This window comes from Pinus tabuliformis, chromosome 9 (assembly GCF_031772625.1).
Source record: "Pinus tabuliformis cultivar Carrire ecotype Pingquan chromosome 9, CPIR1, whole genome shotgun sequence".
Taxonomy (NCBI): domain Eukaryota; kingdom Viridiplantae; phylum Streptophyta; class Pinopsida; order Pinales; family Pinaceae; genus Pinus; species Pinus tabuliformis.
The window spans coordinates 496,909,310-496,924,772 of record NC_142307.1 but is presented as its reverse complement, the minus strand read 5'-3'; the positions used below and the strand labels follow the sequence as shown (position 1 = coordinate 496,924,772).

The following is a 15,463-nucleotide window of genomic DNA, read 5'->3' as shown; positions in this document are numbered from 1 at the left end:
ACACTAAAATTCATTCACCACTAGATGGTCAGATACCTTTTTTTTCCGCGTGAAACCACAAACCATTAGAACCTTGACCAATTCTTTTGGCTCTGGTGTATTCAAGGTTTGGGACTTTGTTAATGATTGCAAGCCATGCACACGAGCAAACAGATATACTCCTTTTTTAGCAAAACCATAACTGTCAAAACCTTGACTAGGTTTTGTTCTCACTTGAATCTGAATCTGAGTCATTTTCTAGTGACCATATTTGGTCTACCTTTGGATCACCAGATTCTTGAATGACTCTGCATGCTCCCGAAAGGTCGAATTGCTTGATAAGGGCCCCACTAGGGTTGGTTCGCTAATTTTGGCACAAATGCTTTGTTCGTTACTATTTTGGCCAAACAGAAATACACAAGAAACCTTTGCCAAAACACTATCTTGGCACAAATCCCAAGACTTCAGAGACTTGCGTGGAACAACCAAGACCTACCACATAGTCCTCTTGCCAAGTCATCTCCACCCCATCACTTCAAAGGCATTTGCCAAAATAACACACTACCACATGGTGTTGCCTATTGTTGCCACATGTCAGAGTACCTCCCACATTTCACCTACCCAATTGGCCACCCAAAAACACCAAAAATGAGTGCCATGTCTCAACTCCTCATGTCCACATCATCCATCATGCCACCTCGCATCCACATCATCTGTAATACCTATCCTACCACGTCATCTCGGGATTTCAAGATATTAGTGAGTCTTAATGCCTTTTAACAAGGTTGATGCTCCTAAGGTTTGTGTTGAAAATAGTAGCGAGTAAGGTCTTCTTTGACTTGTGCCTTAGTCAAAGAGACCACAAGCAGTCCTTCTTTAGCATGCACAAGTTCCTATAAGTTAGGACGAGTTCCTAAAAATTAGGGCATGTCATGGAGCAGTTTGACTTTAGTGCAGGAGTTGGCGACTCAGTTGTTTGTCTCCCTGTGCAAGTTAGAAGTCTCAATGGTTATTTGTGGCTAGGACAAGTTACATGAGTCGGTTAGACTCAGTTAACTTAGTCATTGATGAATCATGCCTGTCCATCAACTATCAATCACATACCATAAATTCATTTATTTATTAAGCCCAACAAAACCCTTGTTTGCATAATAAGCATGAATGCCCTCCTTGGCCCTATCCATGGCCTCATATAAATAAGCCATTGCGGGCTTCTCCCCATCTACTAATCTCAAAACCTTTACTATAGGTTTACCCACTAAGCACACTTCTACTCCTTGCCAAAATGTGTCAGTGTACACCATTTTTGCAATGGCTCTCCCATCCTGTCTTCTGTTGTATCTACAATCACGCCATCCTGTGGCTTTGATTTTGATGGCGAGGTTATGGAAGGGCTCCATTCTTGTATTCATAGGATGGTACCCTAGGAAACCGGATTCGCCCTAAACCCCCTACGAATCCCGAATCCGGAGAATCCGACACGATTCGGTCCGGATTCGTGTCCAAATCACAGGACACATCGTGTCCGTTTCGGACACGTCGTGTCCGAGGGCGTGTCGCGATTTTCAGGGGCGTGTTTGCTCATTAATATTTTCATTTGGTAAGTGATTTGTGTTGTTGCAGCAAGGAGTAGAGCATTTTGGCAGCTTCATAATCAAGTCTAGGCCCTAGTATTGATATGCTATTCATGGTAATGTTAAATTCTTAAAGTAAAAGTGACACTCCTTAATCTTCATTTTCATCCTTTTACTTAAATTTTTAACATTACCATGAAATGACTCAGGATGTTTGAGAGTGGTTCCGGCCTCATTGGATTTCATATGGAGAAAGTAGAATTTTAGATTTCATTCAAAATCCAGCAGACTTATCAGTTTTTGAGGATTTTAGGATTGGGGAATTGCAATGTTTCCATTGAATTTTGTCATGTATTAGGGTATGGAACTCGTATTTAATCAAGAGCACCAAACCAAGAGCTTCTGAATATGTCGCTCCCGCTCCCGTTTTCGTTCCCGCTCCCAAGTAACACTATTCCTGATGATATGGGTCTGGACACCATTGTTGAGTTGGCATTGGCCAACATGGATCTCAATGATCCAGTGCTAGAGCCTGTTAGATTTGATGACTTAGAGGGGTTAGCCTCCATACCAGCAGATGCAAAGGCGACTATGGATACAGCGGAGGAGGAGGATGTAGAGGAGAGCAGTGGGGACCATGATGATGGGGACAGTGGTGCTGATTCTGATGTTGATTGATGCCTTGAGGCTTGTATACCTGTAGTTGTTTTATATTTTCTATTTCTATTTGCCATTGGCATTGCACCAACACTACCTATGTAACACATTTTGATTTGATGACTTAATGAGAAAACTACAGTTGTCAGTGTGTTTATCTTACTATCTTGTAGTTGTAAGTTGTCTTTCAGTTATGAATTATGAATCATGATTTAAATTTTTAATAGATTTATCATTTATGTGACCAGTACCACTGACATTTATTTGAATTTTGTATGTACTATGCATGCTAATAGCTATAGATGAAGATCTATGTTTGAAATCAATAAATTTGTATCATTAATTAAAATTTGTGTAAGAAATATGATAATATCTAATTTTTAATATATATATATATTTTAATAAAATAATATATAACGTGTCCTGTTCCGGGGGGTCAGCGTGTCCTGAATCCGACACCACGAATCCCGAATCCTACGTGTCCCGAATCCCCGTGTCAGGTGACTTAGATGGTACCTGATCCTGAGCTTCGTAGCAAAATCAATCGCAAGATACAGTTTTATGGGGATTCTGTTGGCTTGTTTGGCTTTGATGATATTATTCGAGAAAGGACCCTCTTCATGCCACGTAAGTGACAAGTCCTGACTCGTTAGAATTTTCAATTTAGAATTTACTTGTTTATAATTCTAAATTTTTTAAATTCAATTATGTTTTATTTGAAAGTTTAATTATGTTTTAAGTTTCTAACCATTTTATTTGGTGGCAAAGCAATGGTACCAAATTTGCAGAAATTGACCATAAGAATCCTAAGTCAAACTGTAGCTCTTCAGGGTCTGAGCACAATTGGAGTGTATTTGAGAAAATACACTCAACAAAGCGCAACATGTATAACTTTGAGCTTTAGCCTTCAATTGAGCAATTACATTTATTGCAATTTTAATTTATGACCCTCAAGTGTCAAAAGTCAAGACTCATTAATTTTTTTGACACTCTTACAGGTTGGAGTTCTCACGCGGCACGCCTCAATGATTTAGTGTATGTGCATTACAATCTCCGACCTTGAGTGAAGCAAATAGAGAAACCATCCAAATGCAATTTCCTTAGACAATATTGATGTATTATCTCAGTGGAGGGTGGAGTCTGAGGTGCCCATCTTGGAGGAGTCACCTACATTGTTAGAGGAGGAACCATTAGTACAGGGGCAACAAGAGGACTTGGGGGAGGAGCACCACGAGGAGGAGCAGGAGGAAGAGGAGGAGGAGATTGTTGGAGCGCCAACGTTAGCACCATCTTCTATAGATATAAGAGAGTACGTCTCCGTACCTAGCAATCATTATTTGACATTAAGTGCAGGGTTAAGGCCTTCTACTGCTAGGGGCAGGCCTGGCAAACAGTACATCATGTTTTTTCGTAAAAGGGGGAGAGGGAACCGATCTCAAACAGCTAGTTGCAAGTTTGATTTGTTTTGCTACATATAACTCATGATGATGAGATACTTTTATATATGTAATGTTATTTTGTATTGGTTCTCCACATTCAAGTCCTTGATTGGACAATTATCAGAGATCAGCAGGATTTGGTCTCACCTTTGATGTATCATTTTTATTTTACATCCACTACATTATACATATCAGTGATTTCTTCATATTTATGTGCCAATGTGTTTATTTCATGCTGTTATTGCTTTATCAGTGTTGAAATTTGATGACTAAAAAAATTTCCTACAATCCCAACCCGATTTTAATTTTACCTTATCACTCCCATTTAGTTAAATTCCCTTTCCCATAAACATACATTCAACATATAGAATTCTGGAAATGAAATTTTTAGATTAAAACACATGGCACTGTCAACACACGCTGAAAATAAATATGGACATAAACAGACCAGCAACACATAAAAATACACACAAATTTTTGGTCAACTTAGACCCAGGCAAAACCCTTCAATATTCTCCAAGGAAAACCTGTTAGAGAGCTCTTCAAATTTATTTATCTTTCAAGTTTAGGAAAAATACATTTGCAGACAAAACAAAACAGCAAAATACAACTTGAAGCTGAAAATATGTATTGTACGAATACAACTGTACTAATTGTACTATACGAATTCCGTACAAATTGTACAAATTTTTTTGCCAAAAAAATCTCAAAAACTTCTCTCAAACGACGTGCAACTCATAGCATTCAATACTGTTCATATTGTACCTTCTGTTGTCTTCCATGCCTTGATTTTCGTGCCCAACTTTGCCCAAAAATCACTCCTTCAACTTGCTGCAACAAATTTCTCTTTCAAAACTTTTCTCCAACTCTCAACCTCCTTTCTCCAATTTTCTCATGAAGAATGAATGCAGTGTCTGTTTTCTTTTCCCCCTTTTGTTTCCCTAAATGACTTTTGGGCAACCCTAAGATCTAATGGCTCAGATTCACTTAGATCAAGGGATGAGAATAAATGTGCATTTAATTCTCCCTTTCTATTTTTTAACTCACCCCTTAAATAAAGTACCCACATTGTCTAAAGTCACTTTCACTTTATAAAGTCATACTTAGGAAAAGAATTATTTTGGACATTTTTCCCTAGGTAGAGACTAACCCATGGGAAACCACTTGTCCAAGGTACATTAAAAATCAACAATAAGTTCAAAAATCTAAAAGAAAGAAAAATAATAATAAATATATATATATGATGCATTTTTTATGTTTGCCAATATTTTCACCGATATTGTCGAAAAGATGTTTTCAGGACCCTCAGTGACATTTTGCCGATACCGATATTTTCAACATTGCTTCCAATATCACCTTTAGATAGAGGAAGCAGCCACAGACGTACACAAGGTACATGGAACTTATGACTGAAGTGATGGACTTGCAGAGCATGGTTAGAAAGAACAAGTCTTCAGACTAGGTTCCATAGAAGAAAGCAAGGAAGACTTCTAGTTTAAAGGGAGCAGTTGCAATAGCAGAGAACATGGTAGTGTTGGAGACAAATCCAGGTGGACGAGGTTCTTCCAAAAGAACCTTCCTCGCTAAGAGCGAATGTTGCAAAAAGTAGCGAATAAGGTCTTCTTTTATTTGTGCCTTAGTCAAAGAGACCACAAGCAGTCATTCTTTAGCATGCACTAGTTCCTATAAGTTAGGACAACTTCCTAAAAATTAGGACGTATCATGGAGCAATTTGACTTTAGTGCAAGAGTTGGAAGCTCAATTGTTTGTCTCCTAGTGCGAGTTAGAAGTCTAAATGGCTATTTGTGGCTAGGATGAGTTACATGAGTGAGTTAGGCTCATTAACTTAGTCAATCGTGAGACCAAGTTCCAAAAATAAACTTCACAGATCTAGCTAATGTGAATTACTTATAAGGAGGACGAAGGCACAAAATTGGATAGTTATTTTGTCTGAGCACAAGGTTACGAGACAAGACAATAGAGAGCACAAGTTTGTGTGTGTGAGCTAGCAGAGCTAGGAAGAGCATCAAGGAGAGGCCTATACGTAGTGTTTGGCAGATGAAATTCTTGTTGGTATGCGCTAGAAAATAGGAGAAATTTGCTAGCAAAAGGATTTAGGAGCTAAGGACAAGGTTCTTGCAAGCAAGGTTTCGAGCTAAGTACTAGCAAGGACAACACGCTTGTTTTCTAGAGAAACAATTTGCCTTGTATTAATTTTATTTGCTCAAACTTTGTCAATAAAATTTCTACAACTAGCAGAGGGTTTTCCCAATAGGGTTCCCTCAATTTTTCTGTATTTTTGCTATCGTGTAACTATGTTTTTATTTGTTCTATTCCGCTACAAATTGGTAGAGAAATTATGTGTTTTGGGTTACAAATTAGTTTCAGATTTGTTCATTCAAGCAGTAGCAGAATTTCAAGGAAATTCTTTAGTCTTATGAGCTCTTAGCTTGCAAGCGCTAGTCAATTGGACTTTGTGACCAGGGGCAATGACCAGGGACTTAACTCCTCGGCCGTATCCATCTTCAGCGTAAGACCCCTCCTGAGCTTGTTGTTGTGGTCCAATGTGTTCAAGGCTCAATTGACCTGATATGACTGGCCACTTACTAACAACAAATTGCTTCTCCTTCATTTGAAAATGGGAAACTTAACCACTGAAATATTGCGCCAATTCAACGTTATATCCGGATTTTGGGTTTTACCTCCTCGACCATCCCAACCTTCTTGTATGCTTTCATCCCTTTTGCCCTGACATCAATGCCAATATTGCCAACACTATATCATACCTTAATAGTGGGCTACTAGTCTATAGCTCTTTGTGAGAAACAGAGTTATATTTTTTATACCTGCTTTAGCTTCTTTTTTTCAGCATTGTCTTCAGAGTTGCTTTTGCACTCCCACATTGTAGTTATACTAGATGTAACCTTTACTCCCATTCACCTACTTTTGTAGTCAGTTGTTAGGCTTTAAAACCTTATCTTATTATCTTGTCAAATCATGAACTCCCCTTTGGAAAATGGAAAGGCATCCACACCTGTAGGAAATTTCCAACAACTCATATTTGCCATGCATAGCTTAATACAAAAGCCCAACCTTGACTTCTGGTCATTCTCTTCCTTGTAATTTTATTCCTCCTGTCACCCTTCATCCATGGTTCTTATCTGGTATGAGAATGACACTACTTTGTTGCTAAGATATGGTTGCCATGTTGTCAGCATATTGGCTTGGAAGGATTACCGCCATTGGTTCAAACCCATGTTGAGTTCTTGATCATCCTGAAGCTGTTAGTTTTACCTGAATCTACCTAGTAGGAGATCAAGTACTAGAAGTCTTGAAGGGTTGCACTGCCCGAGCAAGTACCTTACCAGAATCGTAGCTCGGCTGGGATCTCTGTACCAAAAATGGTAGCCTGGAAGTGATGGGTTCCCCATGCACTTGATTTCTGACAGTGGAATGGCTGAGCTACTGTGATTGTTGACTTGGCGAAAGTCCCTTACGCTAAGTGTGTTGGGAGCAACCAATAGGTGAATCTTCACCAGTTCAGTTGGCATTGAGAATTAATGCTCATTGATAGCTGGTATTGTCTACCTCTGATCATACAGTAATGTCTATAGTTTTGTGTCTGGTAAGAATACAAAATATAAAGACTTCAATGACCAATTTCATGAGGTCTTAAATAACCAAAATACAGACTGCAACTGACCACCTTCAGTCATTCATGTATAATAGTCTGATTTTTATTATTTGTTGCACAAAAGATAGAGGGAATAGAAATGCAGTATGAAGTACAAACAGAAAATTTTGTTGTGTGATGAATAGGGACTTATTGACTAGACCTGTTTCTCTCTGATTGCAATTAAGTTACAACACCCATCTTTACTCCCTCGCAAAAGTTTAGATCATTTCTAGCTATACTCATGTTTGGCATTTATTTAAGCTTGCCCAGTTTAATCAATTTTAATAATTCTATCAATTATTAACAGATCCAGGATCCTTCCAAAATTTATCATAGAATGATAACATAGCAACATTCTACTCATCCTGTTTTATCATCCTGTATCATTAAGAATTGATTCCTCCAGAATTTATCACAGCGTGATAAAATAGCAGTAGTTGCCTCTACAAATTGTCAAGAACCTAGAGTTCCATTTGTCTTGCTTGAGGCCACTACATATTAATTGCCTTCACCTTTCCTACAAGCTAGGGCAACAACAATATTATTAACAACTACGATGATGCAAAGATGTGACATCCCACCATCTTAGTAGGAACAACTTATCCTTGGTCAACAATTCTAATTTATAATCACTCAATATTCAAATAAGCATTGTCATTTATAATCGTTGCAACAGAAAACTAATATCTCAGGCAATTAAGAACCCTTGCATTAGGTTTCTACAAAAGACATTGCATATAGCAGCCACTTTAACTGATTTATCTCTGGGGATTCTATCCAAATGATTTATCTGAAAGTAATCCCTCTGAAAACAACATGGTCGTAGAACGAGGCATCCTGTAAGGGGTAATTTTGTAAAAACTTGAAACAAGCATAATTGGTAAGATATAGCATGTAAAATGACAATGATATTTCGATTATCCAATTATAACTAACAGGTTAGATGCATACTGTGTCAAAGAAATAATCAGGCACTTTGTAGTCCGCAAGAAAGATCTCCTTGGGCGCCTCCATGTCTGCTTCCTGAGTTTGAGAAGATAGAGGCTGTGTTGCAACTGTACCGGTCGCCTTCCGAAGAAAGAGAGCAGACCCCTGGCAGTGTCACCTAATTAGTAATCTAAAAGTAGAATTCGTCTAAATTTTAATAACTGAATCCTTTTCAAAAAAGAAAAGGCGCATGCAAATGACGCTCCCTTAAAGCAGAAACAGCTGAACTAAAAACAGAAGAATAGCAGTATATTCATTAAAGCAATCAGATGTCAGGGTTAGTCAAAAAGAGAATAGAATTCACAAAATTATCAAATCAAAACTCAAGAATACAATTAAACAAATGCTCTCAAAGTACAGGAATATACCCACAATTTCAAGCTTCCTTTTGTCTATATGCAATAAAGAAAGATAGGTAAATACAAATCCAGTATAAAAGTAGTCGGATTTGCAAGCAGGGCTTTCAAATAGATGAACAAAGCTAAGTTGCCCAGCTGACTGAGACCCCAGTTCACAGTAGCCATGTACAATGAAAAGCAAAAAATCAGATGGCAATGAAAATATTAGATGCTAACTATTATGGTAAATGTAATTTGTCAAGGACCCAGATTGACAAGTGTACTAAGACCAATGTTATCAGAACCAAACCCTTGACCCAACTGGTAGACCCCCCCCCAACCGGCAACCAGTAAAAAAATCAGACCAAAAAACTGGCCAACCAAAAACACATAAAATATTTAAGTTTCAAAGAAAAATTAATGTGCATCCATATGAATCCAAACCGTTTTATACACAAATAAGCAAAAGTTATCATTTATATAGCTTGTAAAGGCGCACATAACCAAAATAGGACTGAGTGAAATCCATCTGTGAACTGAAAATACATCAACAAACAGGCCCTAGATGGCCTCTAGCATCCAAAAAAATCATGCTACAACCAATACCTACCTATCATCAAAACCATTGCCTATATTGGGATCTCCATCATCAATATCACTGCCTAACCATTAAAATAAGATAAAAAAACTTAGCATGTCAAGTCAAGATTTTGTTTGAATGATGGATGCATTTTCGGTAGGGTCATGATAGAGGAATTCAAAAATTAATGTCACTAACATTAAGGTACAATGAGGGCTTGGTGCTGTTGAATCTTGAATAAATGCTGGTTCCATACCCTTGGGCATGACAAAATCCAATGGAGACATTGCAATCCCTCCAATCCTGAAATCCTAAAAACTGTTAACTCTGTTGGATTTTGAATGGGACCTAAACTTCTACTTTCTCCGTATGAAATCCAATGAGGTTGGAACTGCTCTGAAACATCCTGAGTCAATTAATGGTTTACTTTAAAAAATTAACATTACCATTAATTACATAGCATTAATAAGGGAATATGGTCAAATACTAGGCTTCCCCACCCATAAATTATTGCTTTAAAAAAATTGTGTTTGAGGAGTCCTTGGTAGCATTGTACAAAATTGACCAGTTCAGTACCAAACCGGCTGTTTCTGTGAAAAAAAGGCCAGTTCGGTACCAAACGTACTGGTTCTGTACAAGAACCATCAAGTTCAGTACCAAACTGGCCTTTTCCTGTCCGTGACACCGGTTCAGACCAGTTTTCTCTCAAAAACATTCGGACCATCCGGTTCACTCCAGTCTGGTCCAGTTCTGATAACACTGATTAAGACAGTAGAGTTTATGCATGAATTCATCTGCATGTGTATAGGTGAGAAAGAGAGAGAGAGTGCAGAGAAAGCAGATATAAAAGATTAAAGGGACTCATATAGATGAATGTGTGCATATGTGAGAGAGAGAGAGAGAGGGAAGACAGGTATAACAGAGTAAAAAAGGAATTCAAAAATTAATGTCACTGACTCACTAACATTAAGGTACATTGAGGGCTTGGTGCTCTTGAATCGTGAATAAATGTTGGTTCCATACCCTTGGGCATGACAAAATCCAATAGAAACATTGCAATCCCTCCAATCCTGAAATCCTAAGAACTGTTAACTCTGTTGGATTTTGAATGGGATCTAAACTTCTACTTTCTCCGTATGAAATCCAATGAGGTTGGAACTGCTCTTAAACATCCTGAGTCAATTAATGGTAATGTGCCATTTTACTTTAAAAATTTAACATTACCATTAATTACATAGCATTAATAAGGGAATATGGTCAAATAATAGGAGTCCTTGGTAGCATTGTACAAAACTGACCAGTTCAGTACCAAACCAGCTGTTTCTGCGAAAAAAATGCCACCAAACCAGCTGTTTCTGTGAAAAAAGGCCAGTTCAGTACCAAACTTACTGGTTCTGTACAAGAACCGTCAAGTTCAGTACAAAACCGGCCTTTTCCAGTCCGTGACACCGGTTCAGATCAGTTTTCTCTCAAAAACAGTCAGACCATCTGGTTCACTCCAGTCTGGTCTGGTTCTGATAACACTGATTAAGAGAGTAGAGTTTCTGCATGAATTCATCTGCATGTGTATAGGTGAGAAAGAGAGAGAGGCAGAGAAAGCAGGGATAAAAGATTAAAGGGACTCATATAGATGAATGTGTGCATATGTGAGAGAGAGAGGGAAGACAGGTGTAACAGAGTAAAAAAGGGCCTCACATAACTAGTACTCTAGAATGATATAATATGGACGTGCACAAATGAAACTACGTCCCTTAAAAATGAAAGACAAGCAGATTTTATGGTCACTGGAAAAGATAAATACATCTGAGATTGGAAAAACTATGACGTGTGTGTGACCAAGAAAACTGTCATGCATGGAATCACTTCAAAAAAATGCACAAACCCTGGAACCAACTTATACCAGTGAATAATACATAGGCACAGATATGATCTATCACTTGACTCCCAAAAGGATACTTAAAAGGAGGCCTAACCTACAGAGAAAATGGCAATGGGATGGTAATCCCTCCCACTAAACCAATGTCACATGGTTCGGGTTCGGGTTCAACAATAATTAGGTTCGGTTTGAATTCGAATTTTTTGATGAGGTTCACCACTAGGTTCGTATATATATATATAATGAATTATAGGATAAAATGGTAAGAAATCAACATCAGTAAACATCAAAAATGTTATCACGGACATGGAAACTGCAAGGATAAATTACAAGCTTGAGTTGTGACATGAAGTTATGAGTTTTGATCTATGGACTTGCTCAATGGCTATGAAGTTCGATAGAACCTCAAAAGTTTTTTAAGGTTCACTAAATTTCGAACCTCAAGGTTAAAGTTCGACGAACAGTGTGACATAGCACTAAACAAAAGTGTATGTGCTTCAATGAAGGTTACAAAAAAAATACAAACGAGCAGGCATGGGTAGGCATGGGCACAGGAGAGAAAGAGGAAAAATAGAGTGAAGAGGAAAATGAGAGGTAACCTGAGGCATACTTCACAAATCCACTGAGATAGTACTGAAAATTGCAATGATATAAATGGCCAAGTATAAAGACACAAACATAAATTCTGCCCATCTGTAAAATGTAGATAAAGCATCAAAGTGCAAGTTTATAATGCTGTGAATTTTCTTGTGTCTCAGGGAAAAAGATAGAGAGAAAGTTGGGTTTTACAAGGCACAAAAATTATCTTTCCTTTGTATACCATAACGGTACAAAAAAGAGGTTTCAATCCACGACACTTACACAAAAGGCAAGCAATACCAGAAATAAAGGAAACATCGGATTTAATATATATTGTGGCCTCCATTCACCATGCCTCACTAAAGCACCATTATTCGCATCAATATCTACATTAGGTGTGCAGGAGTGAGAAAAGAGATTGAACTTGCTGCTGATCACTGACTAGCAATTGCCACCCCTAACTATAATATCATGGTATATAATATGTGCAGAAGAGATAGTAAGGCAGATGAGCACTGGAGAAAATACAGTAAGAATATTACTTTTAAAGAGTGCAAAATGCCGCTCCCCTGCCACACGAGTACCTACATAAATGCTCATTAAACGAATAAATTGAACTTGGACATAAATACAGCAAGAGACGTGCAAACGCACTTTACTTTCAGAAGAAACGAAACGCATTCCAGAGAATATACCTTTGGAATCGACTTCGGTTTTAACGTGTAAAAGCACCTTGGAGAAGGTGGAGATATGCTGGGGCCAATAACAGCCCTAGCCTGCAAGAAGACATCCGATTCCACATAAATTGGCATCAAAGTCGTATCATTGCTATTCCACTCAAACGAACTGAAAATATTCAGAAATTATTAGTGTGAATTCTGACTGCGACTTATATTAGAATAACCATCAGTTTGAGTGGGCTAGCAAAGTAATTCCGTGCAAACTAATATTTGGGAATTCTTCCACAAGTTGTTAAGTTGTGCAGTTTATTTCCATAAAGAAATTCCGTACTCTAGTAGAACTTATCAAGATTAATTTCTAATAGACATGGCATTTAATTTAACACAGCGGCCACATGGCATCCTCCCATGTAGCTCGATTGCCTCGTTCATAAGCTTGTATCTTACTTATGACAATTATTGCCAGGAAAAAGTTAAAAACTAACTGCAGATGCATGACCAATTACACGGTCAAAGTAACATCAGGGACACTCGGGGAATGAATAAGTTATAAGTGTACCTCTAGTTAAACCCAAACAAGTTTAAGGACCACACCCAGGAACTACCGCGTCAAACTAACTTCCAGGTATATTACAAATAATCCTTTGTTAACATATAAAAAGTGGACTGTAAGAATTTAAGGCAGACTAGAGAATTGGAAAATATAGACCTAGTGGTGGCCAGCAGACTCTGGAACCCTGTCACTGATATTCTCGGGTGATAAGTGCTCGGTCTTTCTAGGCATTTCACAAGGAAGGTGCTTTTGACAGTCATTTGACTGAGGGAAGCCGGGAGCATTTTACAGTCATTTGAATGAGGAAAGCAAAGTCGTTTCACTGAGAGAAGCAAGGTACATTTGACAGTCCAGGCAGGAGTGGCGGTAAGGGTGATCAATCAACTCTTTGAGTCTGTCCACGCATGTAACGGTACATTGAATCCAGACAACGCATTGGATGATCTGAAAGTTGACACCAGCACAAACTCATTTAAACCCCAACATTTGATGTACACCTCAGGTTGTGAAGTTTGAGGATACATATCTTCACTTCACAAGTTCTTAAAATGGTCAACGTATCAAATATTTGAACTCGGAATGGGCAACCTAGAGCTTGACAATCTAAAGGGTCTACCCGAAGTTAGATGGATGTGAGCTAGCACATGTGCACTTGACACTTTGACAATTCTGTTATCATACTGGCTTTTTAAGCTGGACTCTCATGACTATTTAGTATTATGTGATCTTTTTTCCTTTTAATGAAATTTTACTTCACAGATACTAAAAGGAAATGCAGTCTTCGCAAACAAAAACAAAACATCGAGAAGAAGGATTGGATTAATCACAGGCAATAATGAGGCGGATCCGATAACAGTCCTCGTTCCCGAGGAGAGCCGCAAAGAAATGGCCGATGCCAATCCTAACCCTGGCCTCTGGCACGGGGAAATCAACCTTGCCATTACACTATAAAACCTCTTCGCTTCAATCAATCACACAAAACCTAATACTCTATGAACCAAAACGAGATAGAATTCAGTAAGCTTCCCTACATGAAAAACCCTGCATCTGAGAAAACAACACTAAATACACAGTTTTAAATACGAAAGAAATTTAAACATCCTGGACACAAATACCCCATGCCCAAAAACTAAGAGCCCGATTTCTATCTGAGTCCTGGTCTGGATATCTAGATACCTGAAGATCGTTCTATACGGTTTCCAAACCAGACAAGACAGAACATGTACATAATTAGTGTAACTATTTGGAAGATAAATAGACATACACAGAAATTTATATCATTAAAGGTCGAGAACAATATGAGGCAGGAATTCGTTCGAGATTTATCCTACCTTCAGCCAGAACCGAACAAGCAGGGCTGCGTTCTCCAACAGACTAGAGGTAACAAAAGACGATTAAAAGCGGAATTATATTGCTCATTAAGCAAAGTCTTTTGGTGAGCATTATTGGTTGTGAGTTGGCCTGTTAACCTGACTTTGATTTATATAACTCACATTTACTAATCATGAGTACTTTGTGCGTTGGCAGGTTAACATATTTAAAAAAAAATTAACCAACATGTAATAAAAATAAATAAATAAATTAGAGTAAATATCAAATTTGTAATGTCCTTTTTAAATTTGATGATGGAGATTCACAATTATAAATAAATAAATTAGAGTAAATATCAAATTTGTAATGTCTTTTTTAAATTTGATGATGGGGATTCACAATTTTGTAATGAGGGTAAAAATTGTGGGTAATGAGGGTAAAAATTGTGGGTCACCACTCAAGGAAATACGCACCCTTAGGAGGAAAATTTGATTCTATGGAAAGGAGGCAAGGTGGGAGGTCGAAATAGTGGGATGAGGGAACTATAAAGGGAAGGTGAGGCAGCAATTACAAATAGGAGATGGAATGTAGCATTTGGAACCTTTTGTTAATTTGACATTTGAATCATTGTTGCTCAAGTTGTTTAGCTGGATCACAAGGTGTTGTTCCACACACGAGATTTCTAAGGGAAAATCTCCACTCCTTCTTCAGTGGACCTTGAGTGTCACCTTAGGGGAGCCTTGACACATCCTTGGAGGCATTGCAGAGAAATTACAAGGAATTCCGCGCTACACTATGAAGCAATCTGTTCGTGGAACAGGGCCACATGCTCTTGTGGAGAGGTTCTTCTAGACCCGGTTAGTTCCAAGTTTTTGCAAGTTCGATTCTTGGGCATTCTACAGCAATTTCCTAGTGGATTTGTGGGTTGAGGGTGTGACTATTGCCCGGGTCGAATTATTCTTCCTAGGGCCTGCGCAATCCATAGAAGGGGTTGTTTGTGGGTGAAACTTGACCAGAAGTTTGGAGTTCGGCTTGTAGGAGGTACAAGGAGGGTTGTTGAGGGGATTTGCTCAGCATTTTGGAGGGGCTCTAGTGGAAGATTTCTTGTGGCACAAATTACCCAGTTGGTGGAGGAGCTCGCAAGAATTGGGGGTGATTTTGGAAGGTTGGAACTATACCAAACCCATTCAAAGTTTTTTGGGGTTTGAAGAGGAGAGCCCAAGATTAATTTGGC

General features: G+C 38.3%; 1 protein-coding gene across 1 annotated transcript in view; it reads right to left on the bottom strand.

Annotated features, from left to right (window-relative positions):
* LOC149149381 (Peptidase M1 family protein) overlaps positions 1-14,239 on the bottom strand; it is a 206,057-nt gene extending 191,818 nt beyond the window's left edge. Inside the window, exons 1-5 of the mRNA XM_089438372.1 lie at positions 14,095-14,239; positions 13,746-13,908; positions 12,381-12,461; positions 12,228-12,269; positions 8,277-8,417 (exon numbers count right to left, since the gene is read on the bottom strand). Of these exons, the coding sequence (XP_089294498.1) occupies positions 8,277-8,417; positions 12,228-12,269; positions 12,381-12,461; positions 13,746-13,859 (378 nt within the window). The 5' untranslated portion in view covers positions 13,860-13,908; positions 14,095-14,239. The remainder of the gene's footprint in view (positions 1-8,276; positions 8,418-12,227; positions 12,270-12,380; positions 12,462-13,745; positions 13,909-14,094) is intronic.
* Between the last annotated feature and the right edge of the window lie 1,224 nt (positions 14,240-15,463).